Raw genomic sequence first — 25,504 nt, 5'->3', positions numbered from 1 at the left:
GATGTTATTCTCGGGATGGATTGGTTGCATCAGCATATGGTGCATTTGGATTGCTATCGGGGTAGAGTGGAGTTTGAGTGTCCAGGAGGGAAGTTGGTTTTTCAGGGTATTAGACCGACTTCGGGGAGTCTCGTGATCTCAGCCATTCAGGCTGGGAAGATGATCGAGAAGGGCCGTGAGGCTTATTTGGTTACTATATCTATGCCAGAGTCAGTGGAGAAGTTTACGGTTAGCGGTATTCCTGTAGTGGAGGAGTTTGAGGATGTGTTTCAGTCTTTGCAGAAATTACCACCATCTCGGTCGGATCCTTTTACCATTGAAGTGGAACCGAGGACGACGCCGTTATCCAAGGCTCCTTACAGAATGGCTCCAGCAGAGATGGCAGAGCTGAAGAAGCAGCTAGAGGATTTGTTGAGTAAGGGATTCATCCGTCCTAGTGTATCACCGTGGGGAAAGCCGGTGTTGTTTGTCTAGAAGAAGGATGGGAGTTTCCGGTTGTGCATTGATCATCAGGGTTTGAACCGGGTTATTGTGAAGAACAAGTACCCTCTTCCCAGGATTGATGAGTTGTTGGATCAGTTGAGGGGTGCTACTTGGTTCTCTAAGGTGGATATGGCGTCGGGTTATCATCAGATAACGATAGATGAGGCAGATGTGAGGAAGACTTCTTTTAGGATGAGGTATGGGCATTATGAGTTTGTGGTGATGCCTTTCGGATTGACTAACGCACCAACATCATTTATGAGATTGATGAACAGTGTGTTCCAGGAGTTTCTGGATGTATCTGTCATCATTTTTATCGATGATATCATGGTTTATTCTAAGAGTCCTGTGGAGCATGCAGTGCATTTGAGGGCAGTTATGGAGAAATTGCGGGAGCAGAAGTTGTTTGCTAAGTTGAGAAAGTGTAGTTTTTGGCAGCGTGAGATGGGCTTTCTGGGTCATATTGTGTCTGCAGACAGGGTTTCTATAGATCCGGAGAAGATTCAGGCTATCAGAGGCTGGCCTAGACCGCAGAATGCCACAAAGATCAGGAGTTTTCTTGGATTGGCAGGATATTATAGGAGATTTGTGCAGGGGTTTGCGAGCAGAGCACGTCCTATGACTAATTTGACTGGGAAGGATGTTCCTTTTGTTTGGTCAGAAGAGTGTGAGGAAGGCTTTGCAAGCCTGAAGGAGATGTTGACTACTGCGCCAGTGTTGGCTTTGCTTGAGCAGGGAGAACCCTATGTGGTTTATACAGATGCATCTAGAGTTGGTTTGGGGTGTGTTCTGATGCAGCATGGGAAGGTGATTGCCTACGCTTCGCGGCAGTTGCGGAAGCATGAAGGCAACTATCCTACTCATGATTTGGAGATGGATGCTGTAGTTTTTGCCCTGAAGATTTGGAGATCTTATCTTTATGGTGCAAAGGTACAGGTGTTTACAGATCACAAGAGTCTGAAGTATATATTCACTTAGCCTGAGTTGTATTTGAGGCAGAGGCGATGGATGGAACTTGTGGCAGACTATGATTTGGAGATAGCCTATCATCCTGGTAAGGCTAACTCGGTTGCAGATGCTCTGAGTAGGAAGAGGGTAGCTTCGGCTCAGGAACAGGAGATGGAGTCTCTGGTAGGAGAGATCGGTGCGTTGAGTTTGCATGCTGTTTTGCAGGAACCGTTGGGTTTGGAAGCAGTTGATATAGCAGATCTTCTGAGTAGGGTGCGGTTGGCTCAAGAAAAGGATTTGGGGCTGGTGAATGCTTCAAAGGATGTGGATTCAGAGTATCAGGTCTCAGATAATGGTATTATCTTGGTGCACGGTCGGGTTTGTGTACCCAAGGATGAGGAGTTGAGGCAGGAGATTCTGAGAGAGGCTCATGCGAGCAAGTTTTCTATTCATCCATGAGCGACTAAGATGTATCGGGATCTCAAGAGGTACTATCACTAGGTCGGGATGAAGAAGGATGTAGCTGGTTGGGTTTCGAGATGCGATGTGTGTCAGCTAGTGAAGGCTGAGCATCATTCCTGGAGGTTTACTGAAGATTTTACCCATTCCTGAGTGGAAGTGGGATATGATCACCATGGATTTTGTGGTAGGATTACCAGTGTCACGGACTTTGATGCTATTTGGGTCATTGTGGACCGGTTGACTAAGTCAGCACATTTTCTGTCCATTAAGAAGACTGATGGAGCAGCGGTCTTGGCTAAGAAGTATGTGAGAGAGATAGTCAGATTGCATGGGGTGCCAGCGAGCATTGTGTCTGATAGGGATTCTATGTTCACTTCAGTGTTCTGGAAGGCATTCCAGGCGGAGATGGGCACTAAGGTGCATATGAGTACAGCTTATCATCCCCAGACTGATGGACAGTCAGAGAGGATGATCCAGACGCTGGAGGATTTGCTGAGGATGTGTGTGTTGGATTGGGGTGGCCATTGGGCAGATCACATGAACCTGGTAGAGTTTGCTTACAACAACAGTTATCAGGCGAGTATTAAGATGGCTCCTTATGAGGCTTTGTATGGGAGACCATATCATACACCGTTATGCTGGACTCAGGTGGGGGAGAGGAGCATGTTTGGTGCTAGTTTTGTTCAGGAGACCTCAGAGAAGATTCGGGTTCTCAAGCTGAAAATGAAGGAGGCTCATGATAGGCAGATGAGTTATGCTGATAGGAGGGGGAAAGATCTTGAGTTTCAGGTAGGAGACAGAGTGTATCTCAGGATGGCCATGTTGCAGGGTCCGAACAGGTCATTGTCAGAGACTAAGTTGAGTCCGAGGTACATGGGTCCTTTCAGAGTGATTGAGCGGGTGGGACCGGTAGCATATAGGCTGGAGTTGCCTGAGGTTTTGCGTGCGTTCCACAAGGTGTTCCACCTTTCTATGTTGCGGAAGTGTCTCTGTGAGGGAGAGCATGTGTTGGCTAAGATTCCTGAAAATCTTCAGCCTAACATGACTTTGGAGGCGAGACCAGTGAGGGTTCTCGAGAGGAGGATCAAGGAATTTCGGAAGAAGAAGATTCCTTTGATGAGAGTCATGTGGGACTGTGATGGTGTTGAGGAGCAGACTTGGGAGCCTGAGGCGAAGATGAAAGCAAGGTTTAAGAAGTGGTATGAGAAGCAAGCTGCGACTTGAACTTGTCTAGCTAGGTCCCATCTGTAATACGTGGCTGGAGCGGGAATGGAGTATTCCAGCCCATCTTTCTTGTTACTCGGTCGCTTGGGGTGGTTGGTTGTGCGACTCAGTAACAAGATGAGGTGGTGTTCGGGGTACAAAGTTTCCATGAGGCGGGGTTTGGAGGAAAGTTTCCTGAAAAAGAAGTTTCCAAAAGTGGAAAGTTTCCAAAAATGGAAAGTGCTAAATATGGAAAGTTTTACGGGAGTTAGAATTTGTCCATTTTAGCGGTGAAGAGCCTTGGAGAGGCTTATGTGGCCTTAGTGGCGGACTTTCGAGTCAGTGTGTCGTGTGTGGCGGTCTTTTTAGACATTGTGTGGCCTTTGTGGCGGGCTGTTTTGCCGTGTGTGGCCTTTGTGACGGGCTGTTTAGCCATTGTGTGGCCTTTGTGGCGGGCTGTTTAGCCAATTGCGTGGCCTTTGTGGCGGGCTGTTTTGCCAGAGTGCCTGTTTAGGTGGTCTTTCGGGACAGATGATCTTTGTGACGGTCCTTCGGGACAGATGGTATTTGTGACGGTCCTTCGGGACGAGTGGCCTTGTTGGCAGTCCTCTTTAGGACATTTATTTGGCCTTGGTGGCGGTCCTCTTTAGGAAATTTGTTTGGCCTTGGTGGCGGTCCTCTTTAGGACATTTGTTTGGCCTTGGTGGCGGTTCTCTTTAGGACATTTGTTTGGCCTTGGTGGCGGTCCTCTTTAGGACATTTTGTTTGGCCATTATGGCGGCCCTTGTGGCATGTATAAGATCCTTGTGTGGTCATGAGGTATTCCAGTGAGGGGATATGTGGCTGGTAGGACATTGAGATGTTTTACGCGAGCTACGGGAAGGAAACCTGGATAGGGATAGGACTCAGACGTGTTCAAAATCGTTTGCTCGCGACTCTTGGGAGACTTTGGTTCTCCTAGTACTGCCATATTCAGAGACTTTGTGACTTGGGAGTATGGTTGGTATATCAACTTCGGATGACGATCCGGAGGCGCGCTGTAGGGTGACGACCCGAGAGACGAGATTTGGATTTTTTCTTATATTTATTTTGGCATACGGGTTTAGGCCCGATGAGGAGCCAACATTTGGCATGCAGACTTAGGTCTGATGAGGAGCCAATAAAAACTCAAGGCTTAGGCCTATGAGTAAAGGAAGTCCAAAAAGTCAAGAGCAAATGACGCCTGGAGCGTGAGTCTATCGCCTAGAGGTGACCTTCTGTAGATCGGTCGGAGGAGTGCGGGCCGTGGAGACGGTTGCACGGGAGTCCTTGGCTGATGGTTGTTCGAGATTTGAGGACGAATCTAGATTGGTGGGGGAGAATTGTAACATCCGTGAACCGAAATCCCCGGTTTGGGAGTTGCATCGGTCGATGCAAGGTCGAGGTTCTGTGTTTTGACTTAAGTTAAATGCTGCGTTTTGAATTAAGTTAAACGCTGCGTTTTAGGTAAAGGAAAACCATTAGATTCGTGTTTTGTCTCATAAGTCGTGTTAGCCAATTTTTGAGAGTAAGAAAAGAGAGAAAAACTGTTCTTGAGCGTTCTTGAGGATTTTGGGAGATTGGAGGCGTTCCTGTAGAGATCTGTAGCTGGGATCGTTGTAGGAGCTTCCTAGAAACGTTTTATTGCTTGTTTGTGGTTCAGATTCGGCTTGGCAAAGGTAAGTGCAGGACCATGGCTTATCTAAGCTAGAGAACTCTTTAATCAGCTTGTTGTGTGATGTTAGACTTGTTAGATCGTTGCTATGGACGTTAGGAAGCTTTCTTGTGGCTTGGGATCGAGTTTTGTGGTTGTAGGAACAAAGATCTAGCGAGAAGCTTTGGGGAAACACGATGCTCGGCATTGCATCGGTCGATGCATATCTTGCGTCGGTCGATGCAAGTGCGAAGACGGCACGTAAAACTCTAGGGTTTTCGTGTTATGTCGAGCATGCGTTGATCGATGCAAGTGTGACTTGCATCGGTCGATGCAGGTTCTGTGTCAGTCGATGCATCCCCATGTGGTGTCGATCGATGCATGTTGGTGTCGGTCGATGCACAGTTCTGGTTTATCGATTGTTGATTGTTGATTGTTGTTTGATGGTTATAGATGACTCTATTGCTTGTGTGTATAGCCTCGTAGATGGGAGGATTGCCTTACTGAGTGTTTATAAAATACTCATGCATTGCAATGTGTGTTTGTGGTGCAGGTAAAGGCAAAGTGTGATCGTGGAATCAAGGCAATGAAGAGGAGGATGTTCTAGGGACTCGGTTTGATTTTGTCTGGCATTGCTAGGTTGCTAGAATTAAGTCATTAGAACATTGCTAGGTTGCTGGTTCTATGATTTTTGTTATTTGATTATTGGATATTGCTGATGTTATGAATATTAGTTATTTATATTTATTGGAGTATTATTGAATATTTATTGGTATTGTTATTTCACTGTTGATTGTGATTGTGGTTAGGTAGCTTGTGGGTATGAGACCACTAGTTGTAGTTTATTTATTATTATATTATTTATTATTTATTATATAAAAATGGTCGGTCCTTTCAATCTTATTTCAGATTAAGATTTCTTCACTGATTCATGATGAAGTCGAGATATCTACGAATTGGATACATGTTTTTCTCGGGTGAATTTACTTTGGTTTACTGATGGTCGGATATTTCTCCGACGTCAATCACCGGCGGTCGGAATCTTCTTCCTGAGCGAATAATCCAAAGATTCATCATTAATGAGTGAAGGATATGCTTACACGTGGCTTGAATGCAGTGTAGGGTGCACATGTTTAATTACTCATGCTATCATCGGTTGATCTTATCTGTCCTCTGGAACACCTATGTTTAATAATGCCAGTTGTTTCTTTACTTTGGGCCAATAGTTTCTTAGTTGGGTCGTAAATTCTTAGTACTTGATCTTCTGCTGACTACTTTTTGGAGCCTTTCGGTTACTAAGTCTCTGAAAGATGATGCAGCTTGATGTGTAAGAACCTCTCATAACCCAAACATATGATGGAAGCTATAAGATCAACTACAGTCTCAGATTGGAAGTATGGCCTTATTGAGAGAGTTATGAGATCTCCTTGTTTCTTCATATTTTGCATCGGTTTGAATTAGTAGCTGATTATGCTGTCTCTACTGATGTAACTTACAGTTTACTATTTTAATACTCAGCAGTTTGGTTGTGTTTTAGTGGAGTTTTTTCCACTGCCCTGTAATGTGTAACCCTCTGTTCTATATAATATGAAAATACTTGGAAAAAAAAAATACTGCTATTAAAGATTGTTTGTAATTTTGGTTATTATACTATAGCGTTTATTAAACGTTAAGATAGAAAATCTCTAGGTGGGAATCTAAAATTGTTTTGTCCGCCGATACTTAGCCAAAATAATTCACTTTGTATCGTCAAAACACTTAAAAAACCTAGAAAAAATGGGAAAATTATAAAAAAAAATATTTTACCCAACTTTTGTCCATCTACACTTTTTTTTGAAGATTGTCAATTGTGACGAAAATGCCCCTACTAATAGAAATAGTGAAGTTTTTAGGAGTTTGAACCAAAAAACAAACAGAAAACTCATGTTAGTATACAACTGTGTAAAAAAAAATTTGAAAAAAAAAATGTATTGGGTATCAAAAATCAGTTTGTAAATTGCTGATTTCTGGTCTAAATTGTTTAGAATAGATTTTCTACGATTTTTTCTCTTTCTGAAACATTTAGATTGTTCATTCTACAGTTTGTACATGTTTTACGAAGTTTAGACGAAAAATTTGTTCTAAAAACTTCAGGACCTGAATTTTGTATGTTCTACAAAATTTAGAATATGTATTCTACGTTTTTCTTCATTCTACATCAATTTAGAATTCATTTTCTACGTTTTACCCTATATATTAAAAGAAGTAAAAGATATATCATAGACATTTTAGAATTTGTAATCTGTAAACCTTAGAATACCCTAAAAATAGAAAGAAAATAAATTAAATAAGGAAAGTGAATATTTTTTAAATATTCTTAATTTATGGTTAAGATTTTGTAATTATTGTTTTGATTTGTTCTAATACATTTTAGAATGTGTATTCTTAATTAGTTAGAAGATAAACAAATTAAGAAAAATCGACATTATACCTTAACGTGATCGGTCACCATCTCTTCCACCTTCCACAAAAGCTTTCAGTTACCTGTTTATGATGCAAATCTATGTTACTTGTGGTGTATGGACACTGGATGCCAAGAAGGAGTGGAGATTTATTGATGATGAACAAAAACGTGCTAGATTACTGACTTTGGAACCCACTACGTCTCTTGAAGAGTTGAAGGTGATGGTTTCAGAAGACTATGAAATAGAGCAAAATGTGTTTGATGTGGAATTCAGTTATCTACCCACAGAGGTTAAAGTTGATTGTCCTCCTATTGTATTGACAAATGATAGAGGTATGGAAAATTTTCTTGCATATATGTAAAAGATAAACATGATTCGGTTGTGTGTTACATTCAAAAGAGTAGTTGATGGTGATAGGAGTAAAGTCCAGTTCGATCTGAATAAGTTCCCAGTTGATACTAGCGATGGTTATAATGTGGAAGTTGATGTGGGAAAATCAGTAGGTATTATTTCAAGGAATTCACCTAAGCCGACTAATGATGTATTAGAAAAGCCTACTGATGCTAATCTTGGTGATGCTGTTGGTTTAAAGTTGGAAGTTTGAATGGTAAAAAATGGTGAATATTTCAGCAGTAAGGAAGCTTTACAGGCTACTATGGAAATGTATGCAATGAAATATAACTGTGACTACAAGATTTCAAAATCTGATAAGAGATGGTGGTGTATACGCTGCATTGATAGTGCTTGTAATTGGCGTCTCCGGGCTGAGTGTTTACAAGCGTCTACATATTTCAAAATTAACAAGTTTGTGGGTAACCATACATGTGCCCCTTCAAAAAAAAACTCATTTTGTAGGACTCCATCTGCAAGAACAATTGGACATCTCATTAAGCAAAGCTATGAGGGTGTGAAGGAAGGTCTTAAACCGAATGATATAGTTGATATTATTGGTTCAAGGTACGGCTGCAAGCTAACATATCACCAAGCTTGGGAGTCTCGGGAGTATGCAGTTAACGAAGTTAGAGAAATTCCTGAGAAAATTTATGCTAAGATTCCAAAATACTTGCACATGCTACAAGAAGCGAATCCTAGTACGTTCACGAATTATGAAATTGACTTTGATGGAAGATTTAAATATATATTTATTTCTTTTGGTCAATCAACAAGAGGGTTCTACAAGTCAATGCGGAAAGTGATAGTAGTTGATGGTACATTTTTGAAGAATAATTACAAAGGGGTTCTCCTAGTTGCTACAGTTGTAGATGGTAACTCCAATTTGTATCCAATCGCATTTGGAATTGCTGATTCTGAGAATGATTGTTCATGGGAGTGGTTTTTTATGCAACTTAAGATGGTTATAGCTGATGAAGAAGGTTTATCATTTGTGTGAGATAGACATACATCGATTGCTAAATCAATTGGAAACATCTATCCATTGGCTAAACATGGTATTTGCATCCACCACTTGATTAGTAATGTGATAACATATCATAAGGGCAGAGGTGTCGCTGGTAGGGTTGCGAAAGCATCAAAAGCTTATAGAGTTGCTGAGTTTGAGAAATAGTTTGGGCGAATTAACAATAATAGTTCTGCTATTGGAAGTTATCTAGAGGAAGCCGATGTCACAAAATGGGCTCGCTGTCATTTTCCGGGTTATAGGTATGATATTAACACCAACAATGCAGCTGAATCAATCAATGCTGCTTTGAGGACACCCAGAGAGTATCCAAAAATTCCTTTGTTAGACTGCATTAGAGAAATGATGACACGCTGGTTTTATGAGAGTAGAGAGTTAAGTGCAAAGCATAAAGATTCTTTAACTGTTGAGGTGGAGAAAAAGATTTCAAGAAGAATAGAGAAAGGTAAATTCATGAACGGTTATTTGATGAGCAGATCGCAGATCCAGGTTAAAAGTAATGGAGTAGACTAAATTGTTGACTTAGAAAGAAGGACTTGTTCATGTGGAAAGTTCAGCATCCAAAAACTCCCTTGTAGACATGCTATAAAAGGAGCTTTTGATATAGGCAATGATCTATATCCTTATGCTGATGATGTGTATACCACTACCGCATGGAGATCGCAATATGAGGAAACTATTAATCCAATAGGTGTTCCTGAAGAAGAATGGCGAGTCCCACAACATGTTGAAGATGCAAAAGTTCGACCACCTGAAACAAGAAGACATCCAGGACGGCGAAGAAAAATAAGATATGAATCCGCTGAAGACAAGATAAAATCATCACAAAACTCACAAGGGTCAAAGAGACATAAGTGTGCACGGTGTGGCAAAGAAGGGCATAACAAAACGACCTGTGATATCGTGATATAACAATGGTTTGTGCATCAACTTAAGATTCCTGTTTTTGAATTTTTGATTTCATTTTAATTACGGTACTCGTTATGTTTCAGGTAGCCTCTAGGTTGTGTTTCACGGCAGCTGCTTTGTGATGAATGATGGTGTTTGATGGTTTTTATTTTCGATTAATAGACTCATGTGTTTTGAAATTCGTTGATGGTGTTGATTTAAGATTAATATAATACTCATGTGTTTTGAAGTTCCTTGATGGTGTTTTCTTTCAATCAAACTTTCATTAAAACCAGAGTACAAAAAACAAGACTAACAAAAAGTGTTAAGCATAACTAGAGAAGTCTGGTGAAGTCTATAGAAAAGTCTTGGGAAGTCTAGTGAAGTATTTAGACAAGTCTGGAGGAGTCTGGAGAAGTTTATGGACAAGTCTGCTGAAGTCTAGAGAATTCTGAAGAAGTCTGATGAAGTTTGTAGACAATTATGGTGAAGTCTGGTGAAGTTTATGGACAAGTCTGGTGAAGTTTATGGACAAGTCTGGTGAAGTTTGTAGACAAGTATGGTGAAGTCTGGTGAAGTTTATGGACAAGTCTGGTGAAGTTTGTAGACAAGTATGGTGAAGTCTGGTGAAGTTAATGGACAAGTCTGCTTTCTTGGGTTTCAGACACTTATTTCCTTTTCCTGAATTTTTATATTTTATGCACCTTGAGACTTTTGTAAGCCATTTCTGGAGATTAGAGATTCATCCTCTTTGACAATTTGGAAAATCGGATATGTTTTTGTGATGTTAACATTTAAATCGTGTATGTTTTTGTGTTCTTATGCTTATGACCTTATGTTATTGAGTCTCATATTAGTCCTAAAGCAACACCATCAAGGATTAATACTAATGAGTATTATATTAGTCTAACAAGCAAAAGCATCAAAAACTATCATTTACAAAACAATCATAAAGACACAAAAAAACTAGCAAAGGTCTACAAACTCAGAAGCATACACTGGAGGCTCATAAGTCTCCATTCTCTTAATTAGCTCAGGATCCTTTGCTTCTCTCCAAAGATCAACTGCCAACTTCAAACGAGCATACTTGATGTTTTCATCGTCTATCAACTCGAAAGGTAGATTGAGCATGTGACACTCGATATACTTCAGTGCATAAACTCCACAATCACTGTTTGACCGATTTAACTTAGGTGGCATAGCAACCTCGATGATCTTGTATTGAGTCACCAATGGAGCTTTCCCATCAATCTTTTTGTGAATCTCCTTGACAAGACGAGGGATGACATGTGTGAATGGCTCAACGTGTCTTATGTTGTGATACTGATTACAATCGAAAACTTCAATAGTTCTTAGGATGAAGTTAATGCAAACTGAGATCCAATGATTACCGTTAATGAAGACCGGTGCATAAATTCTGTCCAAATCTACAGCCTAACTTTTTCCTGTCTTTCCATGAGATGGCAATTCACCTTTGGCGTAGTCTAACAAAAGTTTACTCCACGTGTGACTTCGTCCTGCCAATCTAAACTTCAAGTACTCGCCTTTGACTTGCACGCTAAACTAACAATTCATGAAACCAACACGATCACAGTTCAGGCGGCCTAAAGATGTATGCTCTTGAAATATATACATCATTGCATCCATTTCCTGAAAATATTTAAAGAATCAGGTTTGTCCAACTTTAAATCAGGTTTGTCTAACTTAAAGAATCTTTTAAAGTATGATATTTAAAACATTGACACGTACCTTGTTTCGAAGCCATTTGTGGCCTGTCATGACCCGGTCAAACAATTCTTGATCAAGTAAAGTTGGACCCAGTTGAATGTTTCTGTAAATGTAAAAAAATTGTAAGGTTAAAAAAATAATTTGATAAATCATAACATTTATATAAAGATGTATGAATCACATACTCGAGATGCCTACTCCACTCTTCAAAAGCATTCCATAGATCATCAGAAACGAAAGTCAACACCGCATCCGGTTCATCTTTACCTGCGTCTTTGGGACTCAGTGTAGGATCAAATCTGGTCACAACAGACTTTTGAGATAAGTGTCCTACTCTGTTCTTTAGATAGTCTTGTGTATCTACATTAAGGTCTATCAACAGATTATCTAAATCAAACAGTTCAACATGTCAGAAAAAAAAAAATTATGAAAAGCTTTGGTTAAAGTTTACAACACATAAGTTAATAAGTATTATTTTATGTTTACAACATACACATACAAACAAGGATACAACAGAAAGGAAGGACCACACAACAGATTACAATATAACAAGGCAGATTACAATATAACTATATCGAACAAGGTAGGGAGTTACTTCTTACGTACCAAAGTTTTGGGCTTCACTCGTGATGGACTAGGATCCGCTTCTGTTGGACTGAGATTCACTTCTGCTGGTCTAGATATCATGGACTTGATTGCTGAAACATCATTCTCCAATGTGCTCAATCGTTCCCCAACCGATTCTGTAAAGCTCTTAAAAGAAGAGTCTACCAGTTCCTTAAAATAACGCTTCATCTCTTCTCCACAAGAACAATGTGAGGTTGATGGGGTTCTCCAATGACAGGAATTGCTTCCATAACCCAAACTTGAAGAGCATATGAGAAACCATTGAGGATGTAACTTATGGGGTTCTTCAGTTTCTTTCTTGCTTCCATGATAGAGTTAACTAAATGGTCAAAAGCTACAAGACCCCAAGGATAAGTCCTAACCTTCTCAAGATCCATGATCACCTTGATGTATGAATGTGGTATAGCTTTCTTCTCATCCTTAGCCACTACCAACCCAACAATTACACAAACATATACAAACCGAATTCTATCTTCTTCTTTCCCCCACGATGGAGCTGCTTCAAGGTGGGTCTTCATCAAACTTTGAATGGTAATGATACCACCTCTCCTCAACAATTTACTCCAAAACCCATTATCATCTGTCCATCCCTCTGAATCACCACTAAAATCATCATTGCACTTGAGCCCAGTAACTGCATGAAATTCTTGCGTCGAGAATTTAAGCGGCTTCTTACCAAACACAAACCACAGCTCATGTCTTCTCTTAGTCACCAACTGCCTACACATCATGCTGTATATCAACTGAGCTGAGTACCCAAGCCCATTCTCATACAATGCAAAGATTTGTGCGAAAACAGGATCACCCTTCACAATCTCATACTCTACTGGTAATGCGCTCTTGATCTTGTGTAAAATAGACATTCGACATGAGTTATTTATCTGGCCAACTTGTGGCTCATTACCAACTTCTATAAGCCGCTTAGGATACTTGTTTTCCATTCCTGGAGAAAAAAAATAAAAGATGAGTTAGTGTGAATTAGCAATCACAATATACGTATGACCAATCACAATATGCGTATGAATCCAATTACACACGCACACAATCGTAAGAGCCAATACAACAAACGGAGATTAGAATGAGAAGATGATACTAAAAAAGGAACCGAATGGAGAGATATAAACGGAGTGATGATACTAAAAAAGGAACCAATAACGAATTGAAAATTAAACAAAAATTAAGTAGAGACGTATGTCAAATACCAAAATGAACCCATTGTTAATCAGCTTTTTTGTAATATAGCTCTTTGTTAGTTTTAAAATATCTAAAAAAAACAGATTGCTAAAAAGTTTGATTTATAAGTCCATAGAACCAATAGAGTCAACCCATAAGCCCAATAGAACCAATAGAGTCAAACACTAACAGATTACTAAAGCTATGATTTAAGAACAAAAAAACTCTATTTATTAATCATTTAGATGCAACACATGATTTAAAAACAATAACATACTCAAAAAGCAACCAAACTGTGAGATGATGCTTACTCAATTTCTTGAGATAATGAATTTGAGTAAATATAATGCTTATAAGGTCAACAAACAAGATATAATTCCTACCAAACAAGCATTTAGTTTAAGAAAATACAGATTACTAAAGCTATGATTTAAGAACAAAAAAAACTCTGCTTACGAAATTAAATCCAAACAAACAAGTAAAATCATTGTATATTTATGAAATAAGCTTACTCAACAAGCAAAGAAGAGACAAGCTAAGAAACATGAATTAAAAGACAATAAAACTATGTGTATGTTAAGATATAAACCTTTACCTTTTTAATCGAAATTGGAACAGTATTGATGATCTGATGATCACGCTCTAGTTCACCTTATCGTTCTTGTCTGTTAGGTTTAAAACAACAAAAAAGTGTTCAACAACTAGCTTATGCGATCTTGTTTCATCAGCCCTGGTCCACAATTTTTCCTTTAAAGTCAATATAATACTAAAAATAAAACAAACGAAGAGTTTCAACTTCATCATATTCACATTATTAAGTAAAATCATTGATTTTTTTTGTAAAAAACTTATATTTACACAAATCTTGACTCAAATCGATTTTTTAAATAATGACATAAGCTAATGAAACTAAGATATCATAATAATCAACATGCAAAAAAATCAAGAATTATATGTTCAAGATGCAAAACGGAACTAAACTTATATTTACACAAATCTGGGTTGAAATCAAGTTATAAAATTTAAATAATCTCAAGAAACTAATACATCAAAATAATCGACATGCAATAAAATAAAGAATTCTACATACCCAATTCATGAAGAGATGAACCGATGGTGAAGATGGAGATATGGTGAAGACGGAGAAAAGGTGAGATGGGGAGCCGGTGAGAGACGATGGTGAGAACCAGATACGGAATGAAACGGCGGACGGCGAAAGAAGGAGATATGGTGAAGACGGAGAGACGGTGAGATGGAGAGACGGTGAGAGACAATGGTGAGAACCAGATGACGGAGAGAGACGGCGGACGGCAAAATAAGGTTTTTTTTCGATTAAAATCTTTTTCTCCTTTACAAAATTTTTTGTATTCTCAATTGTAAGGTTATCGAGACCCAAATAAGTCTCACTCGATTTCAAAATAAGACCCAACAAAAGCAAAAAGTTTGTTCAAACTGTTTTCTTAATTTCAGTTAATAAAAATCAACAAATTAAATCTGAAAATATAATTAAGGGTATTATTGACTTTTTATTAACCCCTAAAACCTATTTGACCAAACTTTTCAAAAGAAAGTATAGATGGACAAAAATTGGGTAAAATATCCTTTTTTATATAATTTTCCCAAAAAAAATCACTTATTAGTTATTACCCATTAAAACCTAATTTCTCTCATTTGTTTTCTATCGTTACTAGGTTTGGACCCGCACATACGTGCGGATTAATTTCAAAAACTAAGTTTGTAATCAAATTGCAATATATAATGTATATACGGTTTATCTTTGTAAACCTATTTTTATTAGGGTTAAATATTCGGGTAACCCGTTCAGGTTGGGGTATTAATCGATCAGGTTGGGATTTCAAAAAATAGAATCTATTAGATATTTTTCGATATATGGATTCGGTTTGGTTGGAATACTATCGACTTCGGATTGGTTTGAGTTACAAATTTGAGAACCCGATTACTACCCAAACTACCTATAACCCGAAAAATATTTACAATTAATTAAATTTAAATAAATTTAGCTAAGTTTTAACTTATCTATAACAAATAATTTTAGATACTTTGATTTTTTTATATATTTAGATATAAAACTAATTAAAATATTCAAAATTATAATTATGGGTAATTGAATTATATTAATACTAAATATTATAAATATTTTTAAATATATTTATATATACGGATTTGATGGGTAGCCGAACGGATACCGGGTATTATCCGATCCTAACCCAAATCCACATGCATTAGAAAATAGAAACCAATAGGATCCGTACCTAACCCGAATCTGGTTTATCGGGTCAGCTTCCAGATTAGGTATTTGGGTATTGTTTCTATGCTCAAGCCTACTTTTTAGGATTGTTATTAACAATTTATAATCAAAACTGATACCAATTTAGTATTCGATTTATTTTTAATCGATGTAGACAAAAAGATAATTGGATTTGTTTTATTATGAACAAAGACAAATACATTTAAAAAACAGTAAGAGAAAAGTGGTATGTCTATTTCTTGATAGAAAACTCGTCTAGTCTCATATATATTATGTTTTTCTAACTTATAACCATGATTTTAATAACAGTTTACTTATTTAAGATTGTATATTTTAATTTTGGAATATATATATATATATATATATATATATATATATATATATATATATATCAGCCCGTACGTTAGAACTGAGTGGTATCCTCGAAAGCATGAAGGAGAGAAAGGATGAGCGGAGTAAACTGAACTCATCTAGTAGGGTGGAGAAAGCGGGCCAATCATCGGGAGACTGCACCATCGCCAGTAGTTCAGCACAATCCGTCTCGAAAAACTGACAGTCAACGCCTGAGGCTAAAATGGAAGCCATCGCCCCAAAGCAAAGCTTGAAGCTCCGAATGAAGAGGTGAAGGTCCACGACGCTGACTCCGTGCTCCCAATAACAGCGTTACATCCTCACTATTGCAAAACCACCATCCTAAGCCTTCCAAAAGATCTGATGCCTTCCAAGATCCATTGATCTGACACCGGGGAACGGGGGTCTGATCCTCCAAGATAAAAGGATCAGACAAGGTCGAAAAGGAGGATCTTGCTTCCTCCCATAACAACTTATCAGTAGCCGCCTGGATCAGAACATCACCTGGTTCTGCCTCAAAACCCTAATAGATTTTTTTATTCCTATCTTTCCAAATAGACCAGACAATCCATGGTAGATGAAAACCAATATCTTTCCAAATCTATTTGTTACGGAAATCTATTTAAATTCTAACACTCAAAAGTGGTCTGATTTTTTTTTTGTTAATCTGGTTTGTTTTTTTTTCAAGAAAATATGCAAATGTCTCATATCTAACCAATATTTTCAAAAATTAATCCTGAAAATATTTGTTTATTTTACCTTAATAAATGAGAATTTGTTAAAAATACCTTTTTTGATATATCCCTTTTCAAAAATACTCTCTTTTTTTGCCATTTTTATTTTTGCCCTCCTTTAATTTTTAATGATCATTTTACCTTCGATGAAAAATGTTTTAATCAATAAAAAGAAAAACAAAATTTTTCCGCCAAAAAAATTTCCGACATATTTTCCCGCCAAAATGTTTTTGAAAAAAATTTCTCGCCAAAAAATTCGGACATCTTTTTTGGTGGGAAAATTTTTTCGAAAATTTTTTGGCGGGAAAATATGTCGGAAATTTTTTGGCGGGAAAATTTTATTTTCTTTTTATTGATTAAAATATTTTTTCATTTAAGGGTAAAATGGTCATTGAAAATTAATGGATGGCAAAAATAAAAATGTCCAAAAAAGAAGGTATTTTTAAAAAAGGATATATCAAAAAGAGTATTTTTAACAAATTCTCAACAATATTTTAGAATGTTCTGTTGGTGTGGTTACAAATAACTACTACCTCCCAACCTTGTAACAGTAAAACTCTAATTTCTAAATGTAATCCGAGATGTTTCAAACCCGGTTCTAGTGTGTTGTTTCACCACCAATAAAAAGAAAATCATATATATAAAAAATAAATTAATATCTCATTGAGAAATGTGCACCCTCTCTTTAATCATATACTATATTATCACCACTTATTTTACAATACATAACTTGTTAAAACCAAATTTTACATCAATTTGTTTACATACATTATCCCGCATATAGTTTTATCATAAATAGTATTACCTAGTAAAGAAAATTACACACATAGATTTTATCATAAATAATATTACACACAAAGAGTCTTTTTTGAATAAACTGACACACAAAGAGTCTAATCATATTTTTGTCATAAATAATATTACATAATCATAGATTCTTATCATAAAACAAAGCGGGAATGAGAAGATTATTGGCTGCATCATAGGCTAACCCGATCCTCCTTACACAACAGAACGGGCAAATCCGATCCTCCTTTGCCCAAAGTCGAACGTCGTGTGGTATCGCCGGAGCCAAGGAAGTCCCAGAGTACTGCATGTGTCAAGTAAAAAAGAGTTAATAATCAACTTTAAAAAATAATGTTAATAAAGTTAAAGAATGTTAACTTACAAGCATGGTTCTTGTTCAGGTTCGAAAACTCTTGGTCTAAAGACTGTACTATATCTGTCTGGCACATCTTCATCTTCGCAGATGTACTACAAAATTTTCAAAGTATGATCATTAGTTAACAAGCAATTCCCAAATAAATAAGAAAGTAAAAAAAAGGCTACAGATTACACATACGTGTTGTGGGAGAAGGTTGAAAACGTGATTTTCATCACCACCACCGAAAGTGAATCGCACCTCACGAAAGTTATCTGATACAGCCAGCTCTTCGTTAGTAAGTAATGCTGTTTCATGAAGTGGAACCTGCAAAAGAAAATGATGGAATAAATCTTTCAAAAAAAAAAAAAAAAAAAATTTAAAAAAGGGAATATATATATTGAAAATACAGCTTACTTCTCGATCAAGGATTTGGCGGTTGATGGCATTAATTATTTCCTATATGTATGCAGCAAAAAAAAAAATTAAAAATGAGAAATATATACTAAGAAAAATATGAATGAATTAACCAAAAAAAAAGAAAAAGAAAAATATGAATGAAATTTTCAACCAATATACTTACGTATGGCCCGTAAATGTATTTAGAGCCGCTATCTATCTCGGCTTTGAACCACCAGAATTGTTCTGCAGCGTGAAGAAATAAAAATATAAAACTTTGGTTAATTTGCCAAAAGAAAATCATCTTTATGTAAAAAAATAATGATACATAGTTACCGTGCCCCGCAACACAAACAGTTTGCATATGGATGATCCACTTATACGCATCTTCGACGAGGCCATAGTATCTGATTCGGCCTAGGTATGCATTCCTATCAACACCTCCAAACATTATATGACTACCCTGGCTGCCTCTCAGATTAAATTCTCGCAAATAAAGGGAAAATACATTCCTTCGTAACAAACCCTGGTCCATCATCCTCAACCTAACATACAAATCAATTAACTATACATTATCAAACAACCAACCTATTTGTTTTAAAATATTAATTAATTACAACAAAATCAGAAAAAATAATTACCAAATAGGATTAGCACCGGCTCCATAACCAGGAGGGAGATGATTGGCTGGAGTGGGTAATCTTAGTCCCACAAATCCATCATGTGGAAGATCGATATAATAATCAGTTGGATTGACGTGGTTATAAACGACAAATTCTTGTGGGCCGACAACGACAACATGACCTGGACTTCCTAGACCAAAGACGTCCGTTCGCCTAGTTCCATGTAGCAAGACAGTACTATTCTCTTTAAATATTGCGCCTGGAGTTCCTGATACATAGCAAAAAAAAAAAAAAAATTGGAAAATTTCATAACATAAACAAAACAAAGAATTCATTAAGAAAAAAAGAAATCAATATCTGGATTTTCATCAAAGGTAGGTGCCAAATAATTATACTCTAAACCCATATCATCTGAGTCGACTCCGCCGATTGCTTCTGGAATCCAAATATCATGAATGCCTGTGTCGTAGGTGACATTAAACATTTGAAGACCAACCCCTAACCTACCAACATACGAACGGTTTTCATGGTTTGTTAGAGCTACTACAATTGGCCGTATTTGGTTCATAAGACCTACCACAAATCAAAGAGAGGGGAAAAAGATTTTGAGGAAATGGTTTGAGTTTTGGTGGTTTGAGTAAAACTTGAGGAAAGCCTTGGTCTCGTTATAAAGCCGCAGCAAGTTTATTATTACCCAACGTGTAAAAGTAAATAGTAAATGCTTCGTGACGGACGGTCTACGTAGTACGTACCCACGATGGCGTGTTTTATCAGCATGCATGTCTTCTTGTGACTTTTTTTTTTCTCGTAAAAAGGTGTTACATCATCTAGCTCGAGAACCAAAGCGAATAAAAGGCAAAAAATATTATCAACGCTGTATCAATGGACGATGCCATAAACATTTTTGGGAGAGTTACTACACATGAGCTGATGAATGAAGTTTGCCAAAAAAAAAAAAAAAGAGCTGATGAATGAATAAATTAATTAAAATATAAGATATTTACGATTGTTTTTTCGTATATATTATATATATGATATCATCATCTCAAAACAGTCCACGAAGATAAGGTGGAAAAAATCAAGAATAAAATAAATAAAATTTTAATACCAGTTTAAAAGATATAGTAAATGTTTTAAGATTGTGAGCACAATTCAGAAAACAATATCTATTGTAACCTTCCTCCCCATTAAAATAGGAGTTCCTTATCCTGTTGAGGTTTACTTTGAGCTTTTCAACTGGAAACTATTTCAATAATATAAAGGCAAAATAATTATTTGGGTTAATTTTGTGAGAAAATCACCTACTTTACTTTAAAACCTTGAGAAGGAAAAAAAAGAAGGATTCGTCAGTGAATCAATAGTGGCAAGTTTCTTAACTTTTTCAAATGTCTTTTTGGCGTGATCTGTTTTACTTTGTTTCTAAATGATATTCAATAATCACCACGTTCTTCTATGTGATTTTAACAAATGATAAAGGAGATGTATCGATTATATGATTTAATCTATTATATTCAAATTATCAAAGAAAAAAAAGTGGCAAGATTCTTTACTGTTTGTACCTTTATCTTTCCTACAAATTAAATACCCAAAAGTGTAAAAGAAAATAGTAATTGCTTAGTGACAGTGTACGTACTACGTGCCCATGATGGTGTGTTTTTTACATCGTCTAGCTCGAGAGTCGAGGACCAAAACAAAAGTAAAAATCATCAACACTGTATCAATGGACGATGCCATAAACAAATTTGGGAGAGTTACTACACATGAGCTGATGAATGAATAATATTATTAAAATATTAAATATTGTACGTTTGTTTTTGTTTATTCTATTTATTAAATGATGATATCAAAACAGTCCACGAAGATGAGCTAGAAAAAATCAAGAATAAAATAAATAAATTTTAATACATGTTTAAAAGATGTACGTAGTAAATGATGATATCAAAACTTGTATCATCATTTAATAATGGTGAGGAAGGTTACAGTAGATATTTATTAAATGATGATATCAAAACTTGTATAATATCTACTGTAACCTTCCTCACCATAAAGATAGGTGTACCTTATTTTATTGAATTTTAATTTGAGATTTTAAACTGGAAACTACTTCAATAATATAAAGGCAAAATAATTATTTGGTGTTAATTTTGTGAGAAAATCACCTACTTTACGTTAACACACCAAAGATAATAATCCTAAAGCATCATCTAAAAGTGGGTGTTAAACTATAAACATACCAAGGGGATTTGGCCATATATATGCGACTGCGCTAATACATAGAATCAACACACATTCGCTAGCGTGTCATTTATTATTTTGCAACGGTAATTTGGCTCTTAATTATTGAATAACAAATAACTTTACTGAACAACGTTTTCGTTAATTTTTTTTGTTTTTGGGTCAAATTCTCTGATACAAGTCTTCTATCCATTCATCTTTCTGCTTTATATTTTTTGTTCTTTGTTTCGTGAACTAAACTACATATAACGGTTCCTAATCATGTTTTGTGAACTAAACTACATATAACGGTTCCTAATCATGTTTTGTGAGCTAAACTACATATAACGGTTCCTAATCATGTTTTGTAAACTAAACTACATATAACGGTTCCTAATCATGCATTTCTAACCATTTCTCTAAAACCCATAGATTCAAACTACACTTAAAAACACAAATTAAAAGGAGCTGTCAATAGATTATAGGATTTAGGAACATGACATAATAATATGTTAGTTATGTACCCATCTTTGAATTAAGAGAAACGTAAATACATTTTTATATTTCTACATAAATATGTAACATATAGAATATCTGTTAAAGTTTTTAAGTTTGTAGTAATATATGATGACATGTGTTTCTGAATGATATAAGACGTGAGGTTCAATGAACGAAGAATATTAGTTTCTGTTTTAAGTTATGAGAACTTTAGAAAGTTAATCGCCGACTATTCTTCGTCTTAACATTGTAAGATCCACAGCAGAAACGTTCTCATATGAAACTCATTTGCTGAAAATTTCGATGAACATCTGATCCAGTTATAATTTTTATCTGGACAGACAAAAATAAAGTAATAAATCATGGAAGCTCATCGCATCATAAGTTTGGGAAGGGTTTGCAATATGGTTCGATCAATAGAGCTAATTAGGAACATTGTGTCAAGAAATAACATTGAGAACAATGTATGTAGCTTAACAATTCAAAGGATATATGGAAGCTGTGATCAAGGGGAAGAACACAATCACATGTTATTTGTTCAAATATTCATAATTTTAAAATGAACTGAATTGTAATAAGTAAAGAACTAATCAGATTTTCTCAATTCTAGACATAAATATCTCAGTGTGACTAATATTTGTTTGTCATCACAATCAATTTGATTTACTATCTTTATTTTTGTACGAAATTTCAAATTATAAAAAAGTTTATTTTGATTGGTCGTTTTATATTTTCCTATCTATTTTACTAAGAGTTTTTTTTTGCTAGAGAGTAAATATCATAAATGAAAGATATGTGTAAAAAAATTTATAATATTCAAATTATCAAAGAAAAAAAAGGTGACAAGATTCTCTGTTGTTTGTACCTTTATCTTTCCTACAAATTAAATACCCAAACGTGTAAAAGAAAATAGTAGTAATTGCTTAGTGACAGTGTACGTACTACGTGCCCATGATGGTGTGTATTTTACATCGTCTAGCTCGAGAATCAAAGCAAAAATAAATATCATCAACACTGAATCAATGGACGATGCCATAAACAATTTTGGGAGAGTTACCACACATGAGATGATGAATGAATAAAATTATTAAAATTTAATATATTTACGTTTGTTTTTGTTTATTCTATTTATTAAATGATATCAAAACAGTTCACGAATATGAGCTGGAAAAAAACAAGAATAAAAAATAAAGTTTAGGAAATATGCTTTTTAAAAAGTGACACACATTCGCACGTGGCATTTATTATTTTGGAACGGTAATTTTGGTTATTGAATTACAAATAACTTTTTCTGATTAACGTTTTCGTTTTTTTTTTGTTTTTGGGTCAAAATTTTTCCGCTTCACAATCATTTTTGGGAGCGTTATGTGAACTAAACTATAAGGGCATCTCCATTAGTTAAACTTGGATGATGTCTACAAATTTTTTTATAGTTAATTTTAATAATATTTAACAGCAAGTGTCTTTAAAGTGTCAAAACAATGTCTTAAATATATTTTTGGAGACATTTTTATCATTTTTAAGACACTATAAAACTACTATTCATTAAATAACATTGAAATTGATTCTATAAAAAAAAAACTTAGACACTCAACAAAAAATGACCAATAGAGATGGTCTAATGGTCTTAATCATGTTTGCGTGAACCTGTACATTGTCGATATTTAATTACACAACTAAATCCATAGATTCAAGGGATTTTGGCAGAAAAAAAAAATTCTTCACTCCATTATCATACTAACTGTAACAGCCCACTCTAATTTAATAAATTAAGTTGTTTTGATATTGTATTAGTCTATATCCAACTTATCTTCATTTCCATTTTCATAATGAAGTTTCAAGTCATTTTCGTTCCAATTTGGAGATCTTTATTTTTTAACTCCAAAATGGAATAGGGTTAGAGTAAAACCCAACTTCAAAATAGAATTCCTCCAGTTTGAAGAAAAAATTAGACATATTACAAGCCCAATAAGGTTCACTAGAGCATCATTATCGTTATCCTTATCTTAAAATCTCTTAACACTTTATATATATATATATATATACTAGAAATAGGCTCGCGCGATGCGCGAGATATATTTAGTTTTATTTTTATTAGTTATGATAATATATCTCATATTGGAAAAAGTAATTTATGTAATTAAATCCCTCAAAATTCTGTTGTTTTGGATTTATTGTTTTATGATGAATTGTTAGGTTCTTAGGACATCTCCAATCCTACTCTATTTTAAAGTCAAAACTATATTATAGAGTAACATTTGCTCCAACCCTACTCTATATCTTACTATAAAATAGAGTAAATAATATGATTACTCTATATTTATTATTTAGAGTAACTCTATATTCATCTTTATTTTTTTATACTAATTCTATTTTAGAGTAAAAAATAAAATGATATTTTATATACCAATACACATAGTAAATAGCTCTCATTAACCATGAAAATAAATAAATAAAAAACATCTTTTAGTCTCAATAGGAAAGAAAACTATTTTACAAATATCTATCTTTCAGTGAATGGTTTTACAACTTTATATATTATGTAACTCAATCTTAATTTTTGATTTTCTTCTTGAGTCCACAATATGTTGCTACGATTTGATTTTCTTCAATTAGCCTCCTAACAAACTTCTTGTGAATTAAAAACTCTATATGAATTCTTAAAATATGTTATACTTCTATGATGATGGGTTATTTCTTAGTTCTTGTCTCTGTTCTTATTTGTTATGTTCTTTTTATTTTTAAAAAATGAATTCTCCAACATTATTGGTGTAGATGGGAGGGAAGACAAAATCAGAAAAATTGATATCAACAATAGATACATTCCAATTAATTTTATGACATGATTACCTTTCTAATTTATTTTAACTCACATCTAAATAACTGTATTTTTTTATTAACAATATTTTAACTTATAGTATATATGATGAGGATTTTTCCATCAGATTTTGATGAATTGGAACTCCTAAATTTTTCTCAAAATATATCTTCAAAGGTAAGCGGGATTAAAAGTTTAAAATATGATATGTGAAAAAGGAAATCAGACCGATTCAAATTCATCCAATCAATAACCCAAACCTCTAAAATATTTTTTTTTGTACTATACTAATAATCTATACTAATGAGATTATGAAGCACCAATGAATATCTTGAATAAATAAGTGTATTCCCGATTTACCATATGCTCTAATGTTTACACTTCTGTTTCGTAATCTCTCTTAATTTTAAAAATTCTGGAACAATGCATACTAAAATATGGCCCATGATATAAAAAAATATGACATATCTTATACTATAAATTTTCAATAAAATTCATGAAAAGAAAAGTGTGTCAAATTCTGGAACAATGGGGTGATTATACAATTATGTTATGATACCATTATGTTATTTTTTTTTCTTTTAGTACATACGTTTTAAAGACAGTCAAACTGTAACTTATAGAATATTAAATATAAATTATTTATTTTATTTTTCTTTAATACAAAATATATGATTGTTGTCTTTAATACAAAATATATGATTATTAAATACAATGTGATTTTTAAAAATATATTAGAACATATTCTATATTTTTAAATTAGTCTATCATAAATTAATTTGTTTCAATTTTTACTTTCAAAGAATGAAAACATTTTTTCCAAATTGGTTGGATCAGTAGTTTTTATTTTTTGGTTATATTGTATATGATTTCATTAGGAAATATATTATACGTTGAAACTAAAAGTTGGAAGAAATATATTTTGTTACAATGTAATTTTTTTTAAAAACCCCACCATATAAGATATCAATTAAAACGAAATAAAAAATATTTAATTTAAGATTAATGAGAGAGACATGTGTCACAGATATAGAGTGCTAAGTGTCGCATTGGCAGGCAAAATTAGAAAAAACCTTGTCATATTATATAAGACTAGATTAGGATCCGCCCGATGTGCTGGTTTATACTTTTTTAAAATTAAATTAAATTTATCAAAGAATATAAAGTAATTTTTTTAGTAAGTAAATAGATACACCGAGGTGTTCAATATGATATTTGATGTAAAAGATGCGACTCTACGGTTGAAACTATTAATTATGTTTTTATTTTGAATGTCCTCGTTCGTGTGAAGTTTGGGATTTATCTCTGACTCTGGTCTTGTCAGAGGGTTTACCATATGAGTCGGTGTACTCGAATTTGGATTTTGCTTTCTGGAGGGACGCCTCTCAACAGGGCGATCCTGATCAACTTCT

The 25,504-nt window shown here is 35.0% G+C and overlaps 2 protein-coding genes across 3 annotated transcripts; both read right to left on the bottom strand.

Annotated features, from left to right (window-relative positions):
* Positions 1–12,036: 12,036 nt before the first annotated feature.
* On the bottom strand, positions 12,037–12,813 carry LOC147918582 (uncharacterized). The gene has a single exon (XM_087503595.1). It carries the CDS (start codon positions 12,811–12,813, stop codon positions 12,037–12,039), a length of 777 nt encoding a protein of 258 aa, XP_087359721.1.
* A 4,404-nt stretch (positions 12,814–17,217) lies between these two features.
* Positions 17,218–19,242, bottom strand: LOC104770013 (uncharacterized). Of its 2 annotated transcripts, XM_010494361.3 has the most exons (8): positions 18,958–19,242; positions 18,581–18,830; positions 18,276–18,484; positions 18,124–18,185; positions 17,958–17,999; positions 17,742–17,867; positions 17,568–17,653; positions 17,218–17,489 (listed from the first exon to the last, which is right to left on the bottom strand). In XM_010494361.3, the coding sequence occupies exons 3-8, from the start codon at positions 18,475–18,477 to the stop codon at positions 17,402–17,404; spliced, it is 606 nt and encodes a 201-aa protein (XP_010492663.1). In that variant the 5' UTR covers positions 18,478–18,484; positions 18,581–18,830; positions 18,958–19,242; the 3' UTR covers positions 17,218–17,401. The 2 variants fall into 2 exon arrangements, with proteins under 2 accessions (XP_010492663.1, XP_087362372.1); XM_087506246.1 differs by having other exon boundaries at positions 18,581–19,197.
* Between the last annotated feature and the right edge of the window lie 6,262 nt (positions 19,243–25,504).

The sequence above is a fragment of the Camelina sativa genome, chromosome 20 (genome assembly GCF_030686135.1).
Source record: "Camelina sativa cultivar CO46 ecotype springtype chromosome 20, ASM3068613v1".
Lineage (NCBI taxonomy): Eukaryota > Viridiplantae > Streptophyta > Magnoliopsida > Brassicales > Brassicaceae > Camelina > Camelina sativa.
Note: the sequence above shows the minus strand (reverse complement) of the source record. Positions and strands in the feature narration are given on the sequence as shown.

Coding starts and splice junctions, on each gene's coding strand:
- LOC147918582 (XM_087503595.1), bottom strand. CDS start 12,813: ATGGAAAACAAGTATCCTAAGCGGCTTATAGAAGTTGGTAATGAGCCA.
- LOC104770013 (XM_087506246.1), bottom strand. CDS start 18,897: ATGAATTCTTTGTTTTGTTTATGTTATGAAATTTTCCAATTTTTTTTT. Junction 17,868..17,957: donor GCCAAATCCTTGATCGAGAA/GTAAGCTGTATT, acceptor TTTCTTTTGCAG/GTTCCACTTCATGAAACAGC. Junction 17,490..17,567: donor CCTGAACAAGAACCATGCTT/GTAAGTTAACAT, acceptor TGACACATGCAG/TACTCTGGGACTTCCTTGGC.